Source organism: Leptonychotes weddellii, chromosome 10, assembly GCF_054177405.1.
Source record: "Leptonychotes weddellii isolate Sample4059 chromosome 10, ASM5417740v2, whole genome shotgun sequence".
NCBI classification, from domain to species: Eukaryota; Metazoa; Chordata; class Mammalia; order Carnivora; family Phocidae; genus Leptonychotes; species Leptonychotes weddellii.
The window spans coordinates 98,927,894-98,944,896 of record NC_138378.1 but is presented as its reverse complement, the minus strand read 5'-3'; the positions used below and the strand labels follow the sequence as shown (position 1 = coordinate 98,944,896).

At 39.8% G+C, this 17,003-nt stretch overlaps 1 protein-coding gene across 2 annotated transcripts in view; it reads left to right on the top strand.

Moving 5' to 3' along the window:
* The window catches only part of RASGRP3 (RAS guanyl releasing protein 3), a 97,462-nt gene extending 88,141 nt beyond the window's left edge, over window positions 1-9,321 (top strand). For both annotated transcript variants that reach the window (XM_081796955.1, XM_081796954.1), the window contains 4 exons: window positions 975-1,011; window positions 3,488-3,613; window positions 3,949-4,308; window positions 7,624-9,321. In XM_081796955.1, coding sequence (XP_081653081.1) covers window positions 975-1,011; window positions 3,488-3,613; window positions 3,949-4,308; window positions 7,624-7,643 — 543 coding nt within the window. In that variant the 3' untranslated portion in view covers window positions 7,644-9,321. The remainder of the gene's footprint in view (window positions 1-974; window positions 1,012-3,487; window positions 3,614-3,948; window positions 4,309-7,623) is intronic.
* The last annotated feature ends 7,682 nt before the right edge of the window (window positions 9,322-17,003 follow it).

Genomic DNA, 17,003 nt, shown 5'->3' with positions numbered 1-17,003 from the left:
GTAGGGAGGGTCATGAACAATACCACACTCAGGGCATTGTTCCCCTATCATACATGTAAATGACACCCCCATCAGCCCCAGTAGGCCACCAGCCCTGTTTCTTTCAAAATCATTTTATTACAAAGATATCAGTCACCTAACCTAACCACTAAAAGGTTAAAAATGGGGGTTTTGCCAGCTTGAGCTAAGCCCACTGAATTCATCAATATTGTATGTTTCTGTGTCCCTGGGACCTGTGTGCAATGCTGAGAGTCATGGGGAAGAACACGGTGTGTCAGGGGGGCGAACACACTACCCACAGGATGAGCCTCCGAGCCACCTGGACAAACACCCCCTCCTTAAACTGTAGGCCCTCACATCTCTCCTGAGACACTCGTCACTTACTACATCCTGCTTCCTCTGTGGTTGGCAGAATCAGAGTGTTTTCTGAATCTCCCTGAGCTCTGGCACAGGCCAAACACTGAGCAATCAGAGAATGAATACATGAACAAATAGATCTTTTCCTTTTCTATATTCTTTCAAGGCACAAATGCTACTCAGAAAAGAACCTAGCTCCATGCAAATGCTTTAGTGGGATATGCACCCCGTAGGTTTCTTAATTTCCTGTAGAGGGCGCCAAGAACAGCTGGAGTGATGAAAAAGAAGGCAGAGGGAGCTGGGGGCTTCCAAAAACAGTGACAGTCTCCCTGGTAAATTGAGCTGAGAGCGCATTATACCAAAGTCCAATAAATGTACCAACGTAAGTTTCCCATCCCGGCTCCCATTTGGCTTTCAGAAAGAAAAGGGAAGCAAAGCTGTTATCACCCCAGCTGCAGTGAGCTTCTATCTGACAGGAAGGGTGTCAGGATCAGCTACATCCTGTTTGTGCTCCACCAACCATCATGCTTCCCAGGACTTCCTTCTTTCTGGCCTTGTTTTTTTTTTTTCCCCAGATTTTAATTCAGGTTCTCTCATTCTTTTGTCTTTTGTTTCAGCTCTGGGGCATAATCAAGCAAGGATACAAATGCAAAGGTAAATAAATGTTATTTGGTAAAATTTTAAAATGGGACATGTGGGGCAGGAATCAAATTGTCTGATGAAACCACAAAAACTCTTGGCATCATGGAGAACTCGGCTCTTTGGACCACTGGCAACTGAAGAGGTAATGTGTCTAGGAAAAAAAAAAAAAAAACCTAGAGTTTTGGAGAGCCCCAACTGGAATTTTATAGTTTGTTGTGAGAGCAAGAAAACCATCCTTATCAAGCCACATACATGTGGCCCCATCTCTAGGATGTCTTGTGAATCATCAGCACACAATTAGGGTGGGAACTCTGGAGTGGGACAGGCCTAACTAAAATACCATATGAAAGAACCTTGTCCTTCATGGGAATAAGCACACACTCATTCCCGTAATACATATGCCTTTCCGCTCTCACAGGTAGCTTTTCCTTTCTCCACTAAATCACAGATGATGATTAAAAAAAAGGAGAAGCCTTAAAACTTATTTTTGTCCCTTTCAATGAATTTGTTCATATAGTTCCCCATTTAATTGAAATTTATAAACAAATAAGTATGTACTTGATAAAGGCAATACATATGCATATTAATAGGCACTTAGGACTGTGTTGTTACTTATGCATGTATGATCATTATATATTATTGGTGTTTAATTTAAGAAATTGCTGGATAGTTTATGCAGACTATTTGTACTGATGGTTTTAAGAATCCGACAATGCTCTTAAAAGATATAACTACAGAAGGAAACTTCTTCATCACAGAATGCCTTCAGATTAATACTATTCCCTTATGGTGTCTTTTTTTTTTTCTAGCTATCTTTTAGGCTTGGGCCTCCTGTCGTATGAACAGAGTTCCCTGAAACTAGATGGGAGCCACCTTTTAGTCTCAAAAACCTTCCCTTTAGTTCCTGGTATTAGTTGTCTGAGTGTAACTTGGATTTTTACTTTCAAGCAGCAAAAATACTGCACTATTTTACCACCTAGCCATAGTTTTATTCTCGCTTCTGACCCTTAGCCTCTAAAAAGACACACACACACATACACGCATGCACACACACATATAAACACACATTTATGGAGATGAAAATCAATTAAGCCCTTGGATCAGCTGTGTGTATACGTATTTTCTCTTAAAGGCAATGGAATGAAAAACTTAATTAAAATAGACTGAACATTTCATTTTAATTTAGTCTTTCCATGATGTCATTACAAGAGCATTTGAAATAAGACCATTTGGGGGAAAAGCAAGTATCTGAAAGAATTAGAAAGGTCCTGTTTGATAGTGAGAGAGAAATATGTTCTTTAAAATGATCCTGTCTGGGGCACCTGGGTGGCTTAGTTGGTTAAGCGACTGCCTTTGGCTCAGGTCGGGATCGAGCCCCGCTTTGGGCTCCCTGCTCAGCAGAGGAATCTGCTTCTCCCCCTCCCCCTGCTCGTGTTCTCCCTCTAGCTCACTCTCTCTCTCTTTCAAATAAAGAAAATATTTAAAAATAAAATGATCCTGGGCGCCTGGGTGGCTCAGTTGGTTAAGCGACTGCCTTCGGCTCAGGTCATGATCCTGGAGTCCCGGGATCGAGTCCCGCATCGGGCTCCCTGCTCGGCAGGGAGTCTGCTTCTCCCTCTGACCCTCCTCCCTCTCATGCTCTCTGTCTCTCATTCTCTCTCTCGCAAATAAATAAAAAATTAAAAATAAAATAAAATAAAATGATCCTATCTGTTCAGTAATTCTAAGAGAAATGTAGGACCCTTTATGGGAAATAATTGTGTTGCTCTTTTCCAAAGCAGCCAAAGTTTTCTACCCCAAGCAGCAATTAATAGTCTGCTTTCTTAACTAAAAGCGTTCTAATGGGGGATTTCACAGAGTCTACTGTTTCAAAGCCATAAAGTCAAATCTGGAACATAATACTGGGCATAAGCCCACCTTGTTTTCTGTTTCTATGCAAAGAAAGAAAGCAGGACATAAAATCACTTGTTCTGGAAAAGATGTAGAGGAATGAAGAAGAATAAAAAAAATGCAAGTGAATACTGAATGAAGGGACACCTCGCTGTAGATGAAGAGAGGCAGCTCTTGGTCCTGGGAGACACTAGAAGCTGGGGTTTCTTTCCCTCATTCTGGCTCAGGGAGCCTCTTGATGGAGAATCTGTCTTGGCCTGGGAGAAAACCCCAGTCCCATGGAATTTGCATTTAGTTTGGGGCAAAGGCAACTCCTCACTAGGTCTGTCCCCTGCTTGTTTGCTCCCCAGCACCTGGATGAATTGTGCAGAAGAAGAAGTTGAACAAATGTGAGAGGAACCCCAGGAAGGCTAGCAAGTCCCACTGGCCCTTTTCCAGCCCCTGGCCACACCCTGCAGGCCTGAGCCGGACTCTGAGTCAACACGGGAAGGGGGATGGGGAGGGCATAGCCGATAGCTCAGGTGCCACCCTGGAAGCTCAGTCAGCACCAGATGCATTGGTTCCCACTAATCATCTGTGATACTTTGGGATTTTTCAGACTGTGGAGCCAATTGTCACAAACAGTGCAAAGACCTCCTGGTTCTGGCCTGTAGGAGATTTGCCCGGGCGCCCTCCTTGGGCAGTAGTCATGGGTCGCTGCCTGGAAGTCCCTCGTTGCCCCCAGGTAATAGCCTCTGCTTTCTTTTCTACCTCGATTTCTTTCTGCTTGCCTTCCCACACTTGGACTTCTGTTGGGTTCTGGATCTGAACCTGCTCAGAGTCCTCGACACCAAGACCTACTTCAGGGTGAGTTGCTATGGCTACACCCTTGACTCCCACTTGCTTCTCTCTGCTTTCAGGTCTCACTTCTATGCAACTCACCTGCAGCCCGTTTGGGTCTGCCTCTCGTCTGTCCCTCTGGGGCCTTGCCCATTGGACTCCTGTTGTTTGCACCAACTTTGATGGTTTGCTATAAAGCGATCAGATGTCAAATAATCACAACAGTCTCCCCCCTTTCAGTGCAGGATGAGGTGTTCGAGTTCCCTGGAGTCACTGCTGGACACCGAGACCTGGACAGCAGAGCCATCACGCTGGTCACAGGCTCTTCTCGCAAGATCTCCGTGAGGCTGCAGCGGGCTACCACCAGCCAGGCCACCCAGACCGAACCTGTATGGTCAGAGGCTGGCTGGGGGGACTCAGGGTCCCACACCTTCCCCAAAATGAAATCCAAGTTCCATGACAAAGCAGCAAAGGACAAGGGTTTTGCCAAGTGGGAAAACGAGAAGCCCAGGGTGCAGGCTGGCGTGGATGTGGTTGACCGGGGCACCGAGTTCGAGCCTGACCAGGATGAAGCAGATGTGGGTGAGACCAGACAGGATGGTGAGGTCAGTTCTGGGTCAAACTACAAGTAAAATCACAAGAAGGAGGCTCAAAGGGGCCAAGATGAACATTATAGTGAGTCCAGGAGACAGCCTCATAGTTCTGAGAGCTGAATGGTTGGGCATTAACACATACTACTTTTCATCTTGCTGTTGGCTAGTTATGTGATCCCAGGCAAATTATTTCTTCTCTTTGCACCTCAGTTTCATCATGTATAAAATGGAACCAGATGGGTTCTAAAGCTTTGTGAGGCTGCCATTTCTGTGTACTAAAATGATGTCCCAAGGATCCATGACTTACTGGGTGTACCCGATAGGCCAGTACCCTATACCAGTCAGTTTAGTTTTCCAAGCTAGAATCAGGGCCCACACTCAGGGTGGGGGAGAGAGAGTGATGGGCAGTGGAAGCAAAAGACTTGCAGATAGAGAAGAGTGGCTTTTGACAGCATCATGGAGAAGGGGGTGGTGAGAATCAGAGGCATGAGAGACTCAAGGTTCTATAAACCAGGCTTTGGCTCCACATAAAAATTACATTCATATCATCCAAGCATATGGAATTTGTTAGAATAAGCTGAAAATATAAATTGATTCAAGATAGACTTAGATAAATTTATTAGTCAAGAGTCCATAGTGTATTGAGAAGAAAGATTTGGGGAAATTGGTGTCGTATTCCTAACCTTTCAAGCTGTGCCATGGAGGACAGCCATCACCTCTCTATGGAGTCGTTCTCATAAACAGAATTCTTGGGTTAGGCAGAGATCCTATTGGATCAAGCCAGTGCTCTTTATTCTTAGGTGGTCCTCCACATTCCACTCTTTAGGAGACCTAAACACACAGTCTCCTTGGTTTCCCATGATGAGAAAAACTCCAATGACCTTTAACCCAAATTCCTCTAGTTCCTTCCTCATTGAAGACAATTAATAAGGAGGCCACAAATTATCTTCAGTCTCATGCAGTTTATTGTAAGTTCTGTTGAGCCACTTCTTTTTCCTTTTTTGTAACACCAGCTTTTGAAAACAGCTATATTGAGACCTAATTTATGTACTATAGAACATACTAATTTAAAGTATATATATAATTCAGTGGTTTTTAGTAGTCACAGAGATACACAACCATCACTACAATCTAATTATAGAACATTTACATCATCCCCTGGAGATGCCTGGATCACTCAGTTGGTTGAGCATCCGGCTCTTGATTTCAGCTCAGGTCATGATCTCATGGTGGTGGGATCGAGCCCCACATCAGGCTCCACACTCAGCGTGGAGTCTGCTTGTCCCTCTCCCTCTATTCCTCCCCCCACCCACTTGTGCTCTCTCCCTCTCTAAAATAAATAAATAAATAAAATCTTTAAAAAAAAAAAAATTTACATCATTCCCAAATGTACCCATTAACGGTCACAGCTCATCTCTCCTACCTCATCCCAGCCCTAGGCAATGCACTAATTTACTCTCTGTCCCTATAGATTTGCAATGCCAACTTTATTTTTAACATTTCTTCATTGATTATCTTGACAAATATTTCAGTCCTATCCTTCCATTTCTTCTACTGCCTGGCAAGTTCAAGCTGGGTATATAAAGGTAAATAAGAAAATGTTCTTGATATTATAACAGAAGAAGATATCCTAGGGAAGGGATCTTGACCTGGGGTCTAAATAAGGGCCTCAAGGAGTTCATGAAAGTGTATTATACTTTATGTGAAATTACATATGGACATATGCTCATTTCTGGAGAAAGGGTCGACAGCATTGAACAGATACTCAAGGGAGTCTATGACACTCCCAAAAAGTGAGAAATCACTGTGCAAGATTCTTTGAAATTGTGCTAGTCACCCCATTACCACCTAAGCCTGTGGAGGCTGTTTCCATGAGCAATGTGGCTATAACTAAAATCTCATGAAAAACAAGAGCTTCTATGGGTAGAGTCATAGGATGCCTACCTAGAGCTTTCATGATGGTGCTCACCTTGTGGACCACCTCTGAATTCAGAGGAGTACCTGCTTTTGCTTAATAAACCGTGAAACTAGCTATGAGTTCACTTCTATTTGCCTAGCACTGTTTAGAGTACTTAAACCTTGCTCCTGGCTTAGGAGAAATTCACTGCCTGTTAGATGTAGGACAATAACTTACATAAGTAGGATTTCCTGATCTTCAATAAGGAAATAGAGACAAAAATCTGGATTTTTTAAATTTAATTTTTTCTTTGAAAATTGAATATTTATATTCAAGTATTATCTTACCCTTTCATTTTTCTCATGTCATAAATCATAGAGATGGTTCACTGACTACTAGTATTCAATTTCATGTGTGCTAATTAGGGGAGACAGTATGTTTGTATATATAATGCATATGGTATACATTGTCCTTCTCATCCAAATCAGTAACAAATGAAAAGATTATTTACCCTTGTTGAGGGAAGAAAGGAAAAAGGAAAAAATGTGACAAAATTACATCAGGGTTGAATATGTAGACAAAGGGGTTTTCATATTTAAGAATTTTTTTCTGCCAGGCAAGGCAATGAATAGCATTCAGAGAAATGATCTACAGATTTATTATTTAGAATCAGACGATGTCTATGAATCCTATGAGTAAAAATGATAAACCGACAGAAAAGACAGTTATATTTGTAATCTGTGTATTTCCTTTGGTGGAGTTCCAGAATTTATACTCATTTTAAAATACAAGTGTGTGAACATTTTTTGGGACTATGCATATCATTTCTGCAATGATCATTGAGCCCCTGGATGGCAGGGACAAGATGGCAGGTCATGATTACTCTCTTGGCAGTAAGAATATGTATATTTTCTTTATAATGCTTCTTCGTTTTCCCTTATCTTCTACTAAATTAAATCTAATTAACAAATATCATAGAAGGGCTAGGAAATGCTGGAGTAAATAAAGTTTGATGTGTTTACATATATCACTCCCTACATATTTCTCTATATACCTATGCAGATATGTGTGTATGTATATATATATATATAATTTTCCCTTACAAATTTTCTCAGTGCCCTTATACAAATTTACATTGTGGATTTCTAAAAGGGAAACCTCAACAAGAAGCATTTCATAGACCAGGGTCTTGTGGAGCACCTTTTAGGGCATTAATGTAAGCAAACTTGTTGGACTCTGTAGGATTTAAGATTTCATAAGCTGTGTAGACTACACGATCTTTTGATTCCCTCTAAATCTTGAGAGCACAAAGTACTGATTATTTGGGATGTTCCCTCGAATGTCACTGGTAAACTGCTTTCTAAGAATATTCTTGCTTGGTTAAATGCGACCCAGCTATACAAAAGATTCTGATTCGTATTGCAGGATGGCTGACTTCAGGCTGAGGACACTGGAGGCAATAATGTTGGCATTTGGAAGGAGCAAGATGAGAAATTCTGAAGAACACTCCAACTCAGGAAGTTATCTGAAAAGATATCTTGGACTTTTACTGCCTGGTGACACCATGGGGTCTCCCTGATTGGACTGTGGGACAGAGGATTTACCCTATGAACTACTTATTTCCTCCTCCCCAGGCCCTAGTCAGGTGTCACCAAGTCTGGGCGATGTAGTTGGTAGATTTCTCTGTGTCTTTCCGTAGAGCCATTTATATATGAGTGAAGTGAAAGCTTTTCTGCATGTACTTGATACTCGTTCTCTAAACTCTACTTTTTTGTGAGAATATTATTTCAGTATTTTGTAAACTTTTGGTGGGGAGGAGTCAATTTAGAGGTCTTTTTTGTGTGTGTGTGTGTGCTTTTTGGACGGGACCAGGACTTATTTTCTTGAGGGACAAGAAAGCTCTTCAGATCCTGGAATGAGGTGGTTCTTCTAATACAAGGAGATGTTTACATTGTTCTTACCCTACAGTTGCTATTACGATGTGTAACAAGTCATACATTTATATTCACATAAGTCTTACCAATTCTGCATCATAAGGAAACTATGACACAGCCATGAAAACTCTCCTGATATTTATAATTGCCGTGGGGGCAAATTAAGTATACTTGTCTTAGTGACTAGGTTTAGCCATCTTTCTTAGGACTCCTGTTAAGACTGCCAGTAAGAAATTTGGATGGTGATTACAAAATCAATTAAAGTTTCAGGGGATAAAATTTAGGAGAAAAACAAACCAACAAGCAAACCACTTAGTGAAATGAAAAACAATCAGCAATTCTTTAAAAACTCAAAATAGTTTTAAGAACTTTGTTAGAAATGAAAAGTTTTGGTTATAAGAGAGAACTTTTGTCCTCTTCCTAAGAAATTGCCATCCGTAATTAAAAGAATAGTCATAGAAATCCAATCATCAGAAACCACCTTGGATTAACATTTCATTTCAGCTTTTAAAGTATCAGTATTTTCAATGTTTCCCTTTGACCTAAATAGCTAGACATGGGTCTGTTTTTTATATGATTAGAGGAGAGCAAACTTAGTTCAAAGTGTTCAAATAGAGAGATTGGATTGAGCCAGTGGATGAGGGGATTGACCTGCTGCCACGTGACCAGTGAGAAATTGTACCCACAGAAGTGCACTCATTTTCATTGGGAGTTTAAATGTGTATACCATATAAGACTGAATTTATTTCTATTTGGGGCAGTCACTTCAGTAAAGAAATCCTTCTCTTTTTCCATTAGATAAAATTGAGGACAGTTCTACTTAGCGAACACTTGACCACCTGCTCTGGGCAGGTCCTGCACTAGATGCACAAAGACAAGCAACATTTGATCTCTATCCTCAGGAGAGATGGTTCCTTAAAGTACAGTTCCAGATTTGCTAGGACGGACTTAATTGTGCCAAACAGATTGAGAAATCGATTTGCAGAAATATTGCAAATTAAATGAAGTTATTAGTTGACGGAGCTTTGAATAATCTATGTAATAAGAGAACTCACCATTTGCAAAGCACCTCAAAAAGCAAGCAGCCATCCCTGAGTGTTGGCTCTGTGTATATATACTATCTATTCCTATTCATAAATGCAATGAAATACATGTTAACAAAATTAAAAAACAGAAAATGGCAACTTAAGTACATGAAAATTCTTGTGTGTTTTTTTTACTTTTAAGAAAATTCAGGAAGAAAATTTGGATTATTATTTTTCCTCTCAAAGCAATTATTTCACTTGTCACTTTGTTTGAGTTATTTGAGTTTTCATATATAAGAAGAGTTTTATATTATCAGCCTTCCTGTGACAAAGATATTAAATGTACCTCAACTAAAAAGCAAATAAATACAAACAACAAAGAAAATAAAACAAACATGTATTTGTGTGTATATGTGTATACACACACACGCACACACACACTCACACACACTACTATTATGACTTTGCTAAAGAGGAATCTGTGTCCATCATGAAGCTGCTTTATAATGCTGATTATATTATTTACTTACAACCAATGGTGACTCTGATGTTTCCAATCTGTCAGTTTCCCATTATCAGTAATATAAGTAAATTAGGCAAACCCACAGTGAAGCAAAAAAAAACTATGACATTTGGTCCCTCCAGACCTCCCTTTTGTAGGTTTAATGATCATTAACACCTTTTAGGTGAAAGGCAAAAGAAAACCAGACTCTTAACAGTGACTATTATCAGGTACCAGGAGAGAATACGTTAGATACTGCAACCGAGTCTTCCTTGAAGGATGTACAAATTGGATTGATGCGTTTTTTAGATCTGCCTAACCAGAGCGTGGCCCTAATTGGTATTGAACACTTTATGTTAGTGGCAGCCTCCCAAAGCAATAATGTCCCCAAATGTCCATGGTAACAGAGTCTCTCCAAAGGTCCAAAGGGCTTGCTGTTTAACAGTGAAGCAGGACTCTTACAGAAGGGAGCACCAAACTGTTGTTGATGGTAGGAACCTTAGCATTCCTAAAACAAACACACTGGTTTTTGACTGAGGAGGTAGATTCAGTCAAGTGAGGTATTGCCGCACGCCTCTGGCTTGCAATCTGCAATCGGATTTAAAGCCCATCTCTGCCAGTTGTAGTCATGAAACCCTGGGCAAGTCATGTACATCTGCTTGAGCCTCAATTTCCTCGTTTGAAAAGGAGAGATTTCACCACCTTCCTCAACTACCTCACAGAGCTGTTGTAAAGATCAGGTCAAATAGTATATGTAAAAGTACTTTGTAAAGGGCTTATAAGTAAGTCAGTATTACTTTCAGTTAAGCAGGGTTCTTTTCTAAAATTGTCAATAAGATCCCAGACTATGTGTTTATATGGCTGTGTACTTCGGAGGCTCTAAACCCAACATTTAACTAAATTCTGTACCCAAAAAGAATTATTTAAATGGAGAAGTATAAATGAAAAATATTTAAAGGGGTTTTTCTTATTCCTGGCACTATGTGTATGTAGGGTTAATTCTGTTCTGTTTCCTAACATTGGCTATTCTCTCTCTGTTTGAAAATGGGTAGGCAAGATTAAGAAACCAAATGGGCAAAATGTAAATGAGTTTAGAGAAATATAGGTTAACGCATAGCTAGGCTTAAGAGGTTGGCTCTTGGAGGAATTTAGTTTAATAGAGACAGAAAAGAGGAAAACAATTAACTTTTAAAATAAAAAGTACACCATTCATTTGATAACCAGAATATATTTTACACCTACTGAAGGTGGTCATGGTAGGAAACTACTTGGGATTTAAGGCTCATCAGGAAATCGCTTCCTCCAAGTTGCATCCAAAACTTGCCTGTTGAAGTCTAGAGCGTACTCAAACCTCAAGCAAAAGTATCTACTTTATTTTCTTTTTAAAATGTTAATAACACGCACATTGGAATGCATATCTCAGAAACAAAGTGACTTGCGGTTTGTACAAAATAGCCTAAGGAAAGCATTGCTTGGGAGCATTCTCTAAGGCAGCTGACCTGAAACTTCAGAAATAAAATGTCATTAAAAAAAAAAAGAGGGACAGAGCAGTTCTGGATCAAATGAGATGCATTAACCAAATGAAACACAACAGCCACATACTGCGTTGTAAACCTTGATGGGATTTTGGATCAAAAAATAAATAAAGCAGACACTTTGGGGGCAGCAATTAGGGAAATTTAAATACGGACAACAGCATCCCCCTTCTCTGCAGCTCTGATTTCCACAGTTCCAGTTACCTGCAGTCAACACCGTTGGAAGCAGGTGCTTCTCCTTCTGACCCATTGTCAGAAGGTCAAAGGTCAATAGTAGCCTAATACGACGTCACCACGTGGGCATCACTTACCTCACTTCATCTCAACAGGCAGGCAGTTTGTAATCACATCATCACAAGATGGCGAAGGGTGAGTACAGCACAATAAGTTATTTTGAGAGACCACATTCACATAACTTTCATTACAGTATTTTGTTATGTTCTATTTTATTATTAGTTATTGTTGTTAATCTCTTACTGTGCCTAATTTATACATTATACTTTATCATAGAGGAAAAAAAACATAACATCTATAGGTTTCAGTACTATCCGCGGTTTCAGGCATCCCCTGGGGGGTCTTGGAACATACTCCCCGCTGAGGGGGAATACTGTATATGTTAAATAACTTATGGAATGAAAGTTTATTCACGTCAGTGTGATAATGGCTTCATGGTTATATAAGATAACATCTTCATTTTAAGAGATGCCTGCTAACGTAGTTAGGGATGAAGTATCCTATCTGTATTTTAAAATGGTTCCGTGAAGAAAAAGTTTTTGTGTAGAGAGAGAAAGGGAATGTGGCAAGATGTTAACTATAGTTAAATCTATGTAAAGGGTCTGGATATTCATTGTACTATTTCTTAAGCTTTTCTGAAGTTTTGTAGTTAAAAAAAAAAGTAGGGAAGGGGCACCTGGGTGGCTCAGACATTTAACGTCTGCCTATGGCTCAGGTCATGATCCCAGGGTCCTGGGATCAAGTCCCGCATTGGGTTCCCTGCTCAGTGGGGAGACTGCTTCTCCCTCTCTGTCTGCTGCCCCCCCCCAATCCCCCGCTTGTGTGTGCGCGCTCTCTTTCTCTCTGGCAAATAAAATCTTTAAAAAAGGAAAAAGTAGGGGAAAAGAAATCATTACTTCTACTCTTACTGGAAATCATTTAAAAAACCACAAGGAGAATAAAAACAAGAAAGAAGTTCCATTTGCAGAGCAACTAGGAGGAATCTGAAATCCTATGCCCAACAGGAAAGATGGGCCCCAGGGCATCAGAGATTGGTCAGAGGCTTGCAGGAGGACCTGGAAGGAAATTGCTGTAGTAGAGAGATTACAAACAAACAAAAAGAGCTACAAGTACCCCTCTCAACACAAAGAGGCACATTCGAAGAGCATATCCTCAATCCTTTGTTCACAACAGAAAGAATGCATGGACCAGCCAGCGGCAGGAGCTTTCTGGACCCGGTTTGGTTCGCAGAAGAAGCAGAGCACACAGGGAATATTTGCAAGAAAACCATCTGTCTCTACCATAGCAGAGTGCTACAGTCTTTTGTGGTGGAAAAAAAAAAAATCCACAATTGCCAATCTCTGCCTATTAGCCTTTGGTATTTGAACTTACATGCAAAACCCAGGGTCGTGACAAATTTCACCTGGCCTGGACATTATCCTGGCTCCTTCCCTAGATGAACTTCCCACAAGTTTTGGATAAAAGCTCAAAATTAAAAACAGTTAAGATAAAACAAAAACCCAGGGGGCATAATAGAGGGGAAAAAAGGGTAGTTAAACAGATGTCAGAAGACCTCTCACTGGAAAACAAACAAACAAACTACATTGTTACAGATCGTCTGAAAATTGTTTCTCCACATATCAAAGCCACTTAATGAATTCCTGATCCACAGAAACCATGATAATAATAAATGCTTTGTGTTGTTTTAAGCTACTAAGTTTTAGGGTATTGTGTCACACAATAATAGAGAACTAAGGCAATATCCTGCTGGGCAATTCAACCCTAAGATTTAGATTATCTTCTCTACTGCGCAGAAATAAGTTGAATCTCTACCAGATAAAAATCCTTTGCATCTTATCAAGTTTTCTTCAAGTTAGTGTCTGGGTCCTTATCCATAATAAATAGCATAGCAAACAACGTTATATTTCCCTAGAAGAGAGTTTCTCAAACTCTGCTTGAATGACATTTGTTTGCAGATGATTTTTGGGGGGAAGGGGTGGGGGCTGTCCTGTACATTGCAGGGTACACCACTAGATACCAGGAGCACATCCTCTTCTCCCTTAAATTGTGACAAACAAAAATGTCTCCAGACATTTCCAAATACTCTCTATGGGGCAAAATTGCTCTTGTCTGAAAAACACAGCCCATGCATCAGAATTATCTGCAGGTGTTGCTCAAACACTCGGCTGGGCCCCATCCAAGGTTTCTGATTTTGCTGGTCTGGAGTAGGGCCTGAGAACTTGCATTTCCAACAAGTGCTTAGGTAATGTTGGTGCTGATGCTGCTAGTTGGATACTGCATTTGAGAATCACTGCTCTGGAAAGTCAGATGACCCTTAGTTATGCTTGTTAGACTCTACTTTAGAATGAGACCCAAAAGTCGTGAAGCCATCTTTGGCCTTATTTCTAGGTTTCCAATGACTTTTCTTAATAATTCTAGAGAAATAGAAGGTGGAGGCAGTTCTGCATAGTTATAAAGGTAAACACCTGAACAAAACTAAATCTTTCTAAATACCGGAATATAAAAACCAAAGCAGAGAGACCTTATAACTTTTAAAAGTCATAAAAATGGAAAACCAATCCTAAAATAATAAGACAGAACGAAGTTCAAATATACCTGTCATATAAATGTAAATGGGCTAAACTCAACTAGTAAAAAGATTCTCAGATTGATAAAGAAAAATCCAGTTCTCAGCTATGTATGAGACACTTGTCATTAGTGATTCAGATGCTTGAAAAGTTAAAAAACAGGCAAAGATACATCAGGTAAATGAAAACAAAGATAGAACATCACTCATAAACATAGTATCACACAAAATTAAATTCAAGGCAAAAGACACAAAAAGAGACCAAGACAGGCCTATTTTAATGCTAAAGAATATAGCCCACAATGAAAATATAATAATTACAAATATTTTTTCACCAAATTACAGAGCATCAACATTTATAGAACAGGAAGTATAGGAGATTTAACAAGAAAAACACAGAAATATATTAATGTTATTTTCACCTTTTCAGCTCATGATACACCAAGTACCAAGTACACAAAAAATAAGTTCTGACCTATGCAATCCAAAACACCAGGTGCTACGCAGTGTGGCTATAAAGCACTTGAAATGTGGCTAGTCCAAATTAAAATGTGCCGTGGGTATAAAACATGCCTGATTTCAAAGACGGTATTCAAAAAAGAAGGTAAAATATGTTACTTAAGAAATTTTGACTGTTGATTACATGTTGCAGTGAAGAAGGTATAACACATGATCACAAAAACATTGCACAAACTGTCTACAGGATTCAGCATAGGCAGTAATCAGAGGGAAAGTTAAAGTCTTAAATACATGAATACATTAATAGATGAGAAAGAAGTAAAATAAATGGCTACTTTACTCAAATCTAGAGTAAACCAAAAAACCTACTTAAAATGGATAATTTTCTAGGAAAATATAATCTGCAAAAACTGACTTAATAAAAAAGTGGCATCGTTGAAGTTACTGTTCAAAGTTATCATCAGATGGTTCTACTAGAAAATATTATCAGATTCTTATAGTTTCAGTATAACTTACATTGTTGTAGAACAGAAGAAAAAAATTTCTAAAATCTTTTTTTATTTATTTATTTTTAAAGATTTTATTTATTTATTTATTTTGAGAGAGAGAGAATGAGAGACAGAGAGCACGAGAGGGAAGAGGGCAGAGGGAGAAGCAGACCCCCCGCCAAGCAGGGAGCCCGATGCGGGACTCGATCCCGGGACTCCAGGATCATGACCTGAGCCGAAGGCAGTCGCTTAACCAACTGAGCCACCCAGGCGCCCTAAAATCTTTTAAATAAAGCAAACATAGTACTGGCACCAAACTCAGTAAGAATTGCCCCAAATACGAAAACTAGAATAATCTCATCTGAAGGTTCATACTAGAGTTTTAAGGATGGTTCAATATTCATTTATCTATGAATATTTGATTATGTTAATAAATCTAAAGAGTGAAAATATATGATCATCTTTTTTTTTTTTTTTAAAGATTTTATTTATTTGACAGAGAGACACAGCAAGAGAGGGAACACAAGCAGGGGGAGTGGGAGAGGGAGAAGCAGGCTTCCCGCTGAGCAGGGAGCCCGATGCGGGGCTCGATCCCAGGACCCTGGGATCATGACCTGAGCCGACGGCAGACGCTTAACGACTGAGCCACCCAGGCGCCCCAAAATATATGATCATCTTAATAAATACTAAATAAACACTTGAAAAATTCAACACATTTTGATGTAAATAGTATTAAAAATAAAAATAGATGAAAATCTCTGAATGTGATTAAAATTTATCTATCTCAACCCCAAAACCAGCATGATTCCTAGTGAGGAAGCACTGCAAGCACTTATGCTAAAGTCTTATCTAAGATAAGAAGAAGGCCTATCCTCACTATTATCTAACATTGCTTTGAGAGGTATTAGGTAACACAAATAGATAAAAAGATAGGAGTATCAATACTTTTTTATTATTTTTTTTTGTAAACTTGTTTTTTTCTTTCTTTCTTTTTAGAGGTTTTACTTATTTATTTGACAGAGAAAGAGCGAAAGCACAAGCAGGTGGAAGGACTGAGGGCTAGGGAGAAGCAGGCTTCCCGCTGAGCAGGGAGCTGGACATGGGACTTGATCCCAGGACCCTGGGATCTTGACCTGAGCTGAAAGGCAGCCACTTAACCCATTGAGCCACCCAGGCGCCCCAGGGAGATGAATATTTAAAAGGAGGAAAATTACTACTATGATATGACTCTATCTTTAGAAACCCAAGAGAATCAACTGAAAACTTACTACAACAAAAAGAAAAATCAGTAAGTAGTTGGGTATTAAAGACAGAAATAGTTTTCATAAATACAGCAATATGAAGATAAAATAAAAGACCTCATCCATGAGTGACAGAAGTTAAGATATCAAGGAATAAACTTAATAAGAAACAAGCAGGGGTTGGGGCGCCTGGGTGGCTCAGTCGTTAAGCGTCTGCCTTCAGCTCAGGTCATGATCCCAGGACCCTGGGATCTAGCCCCGCATTGAGCCCCGCATCGAGCCCTGCATCGAGCCCTGCATCGAGCCCCGCATGGGGCTCTCTGCTCAGCAGGAGGCCTGCTTCTCCCTCTCCCACTCCCCCTGCTTGTGTTCCCTCTCTCGGTGTGTTTCTCTCTGTCAAATAAATAAATAAATAAATAAAAAGAAAGAAACAAGCAGGGGCATTTGGGTGGCTCAGTTGGTTAAGCATCTGACTGTTGATTTTGGCTCAGGTCATGATCTCAGGGTCCTGGGATTGCACCCCGTGTCAGGCTCTGCACTCAGTGTGCAGTCTGCTTGAGATCTTGAGATTCTCTTTTTCCCTCTCCCTCTGCCCCTACCTGCTTGTGCACTCTTATCTCTCTAAATAAATAAAATCTTTAATAATAATAAAAAAAGAAACAAGCAAATTGAACTTTAAAATGCTTCTCAGAGACACAAAAGAAGATTGAAATGAATGGAAAGGCACTAAATTTTTGGATAAGAAGAAAACATCATGAAGATTTCAGTTTTCTTCAAGTGAACCTTTGAATTTCTTATTGCAATCTGTAAAAAACTCTAAG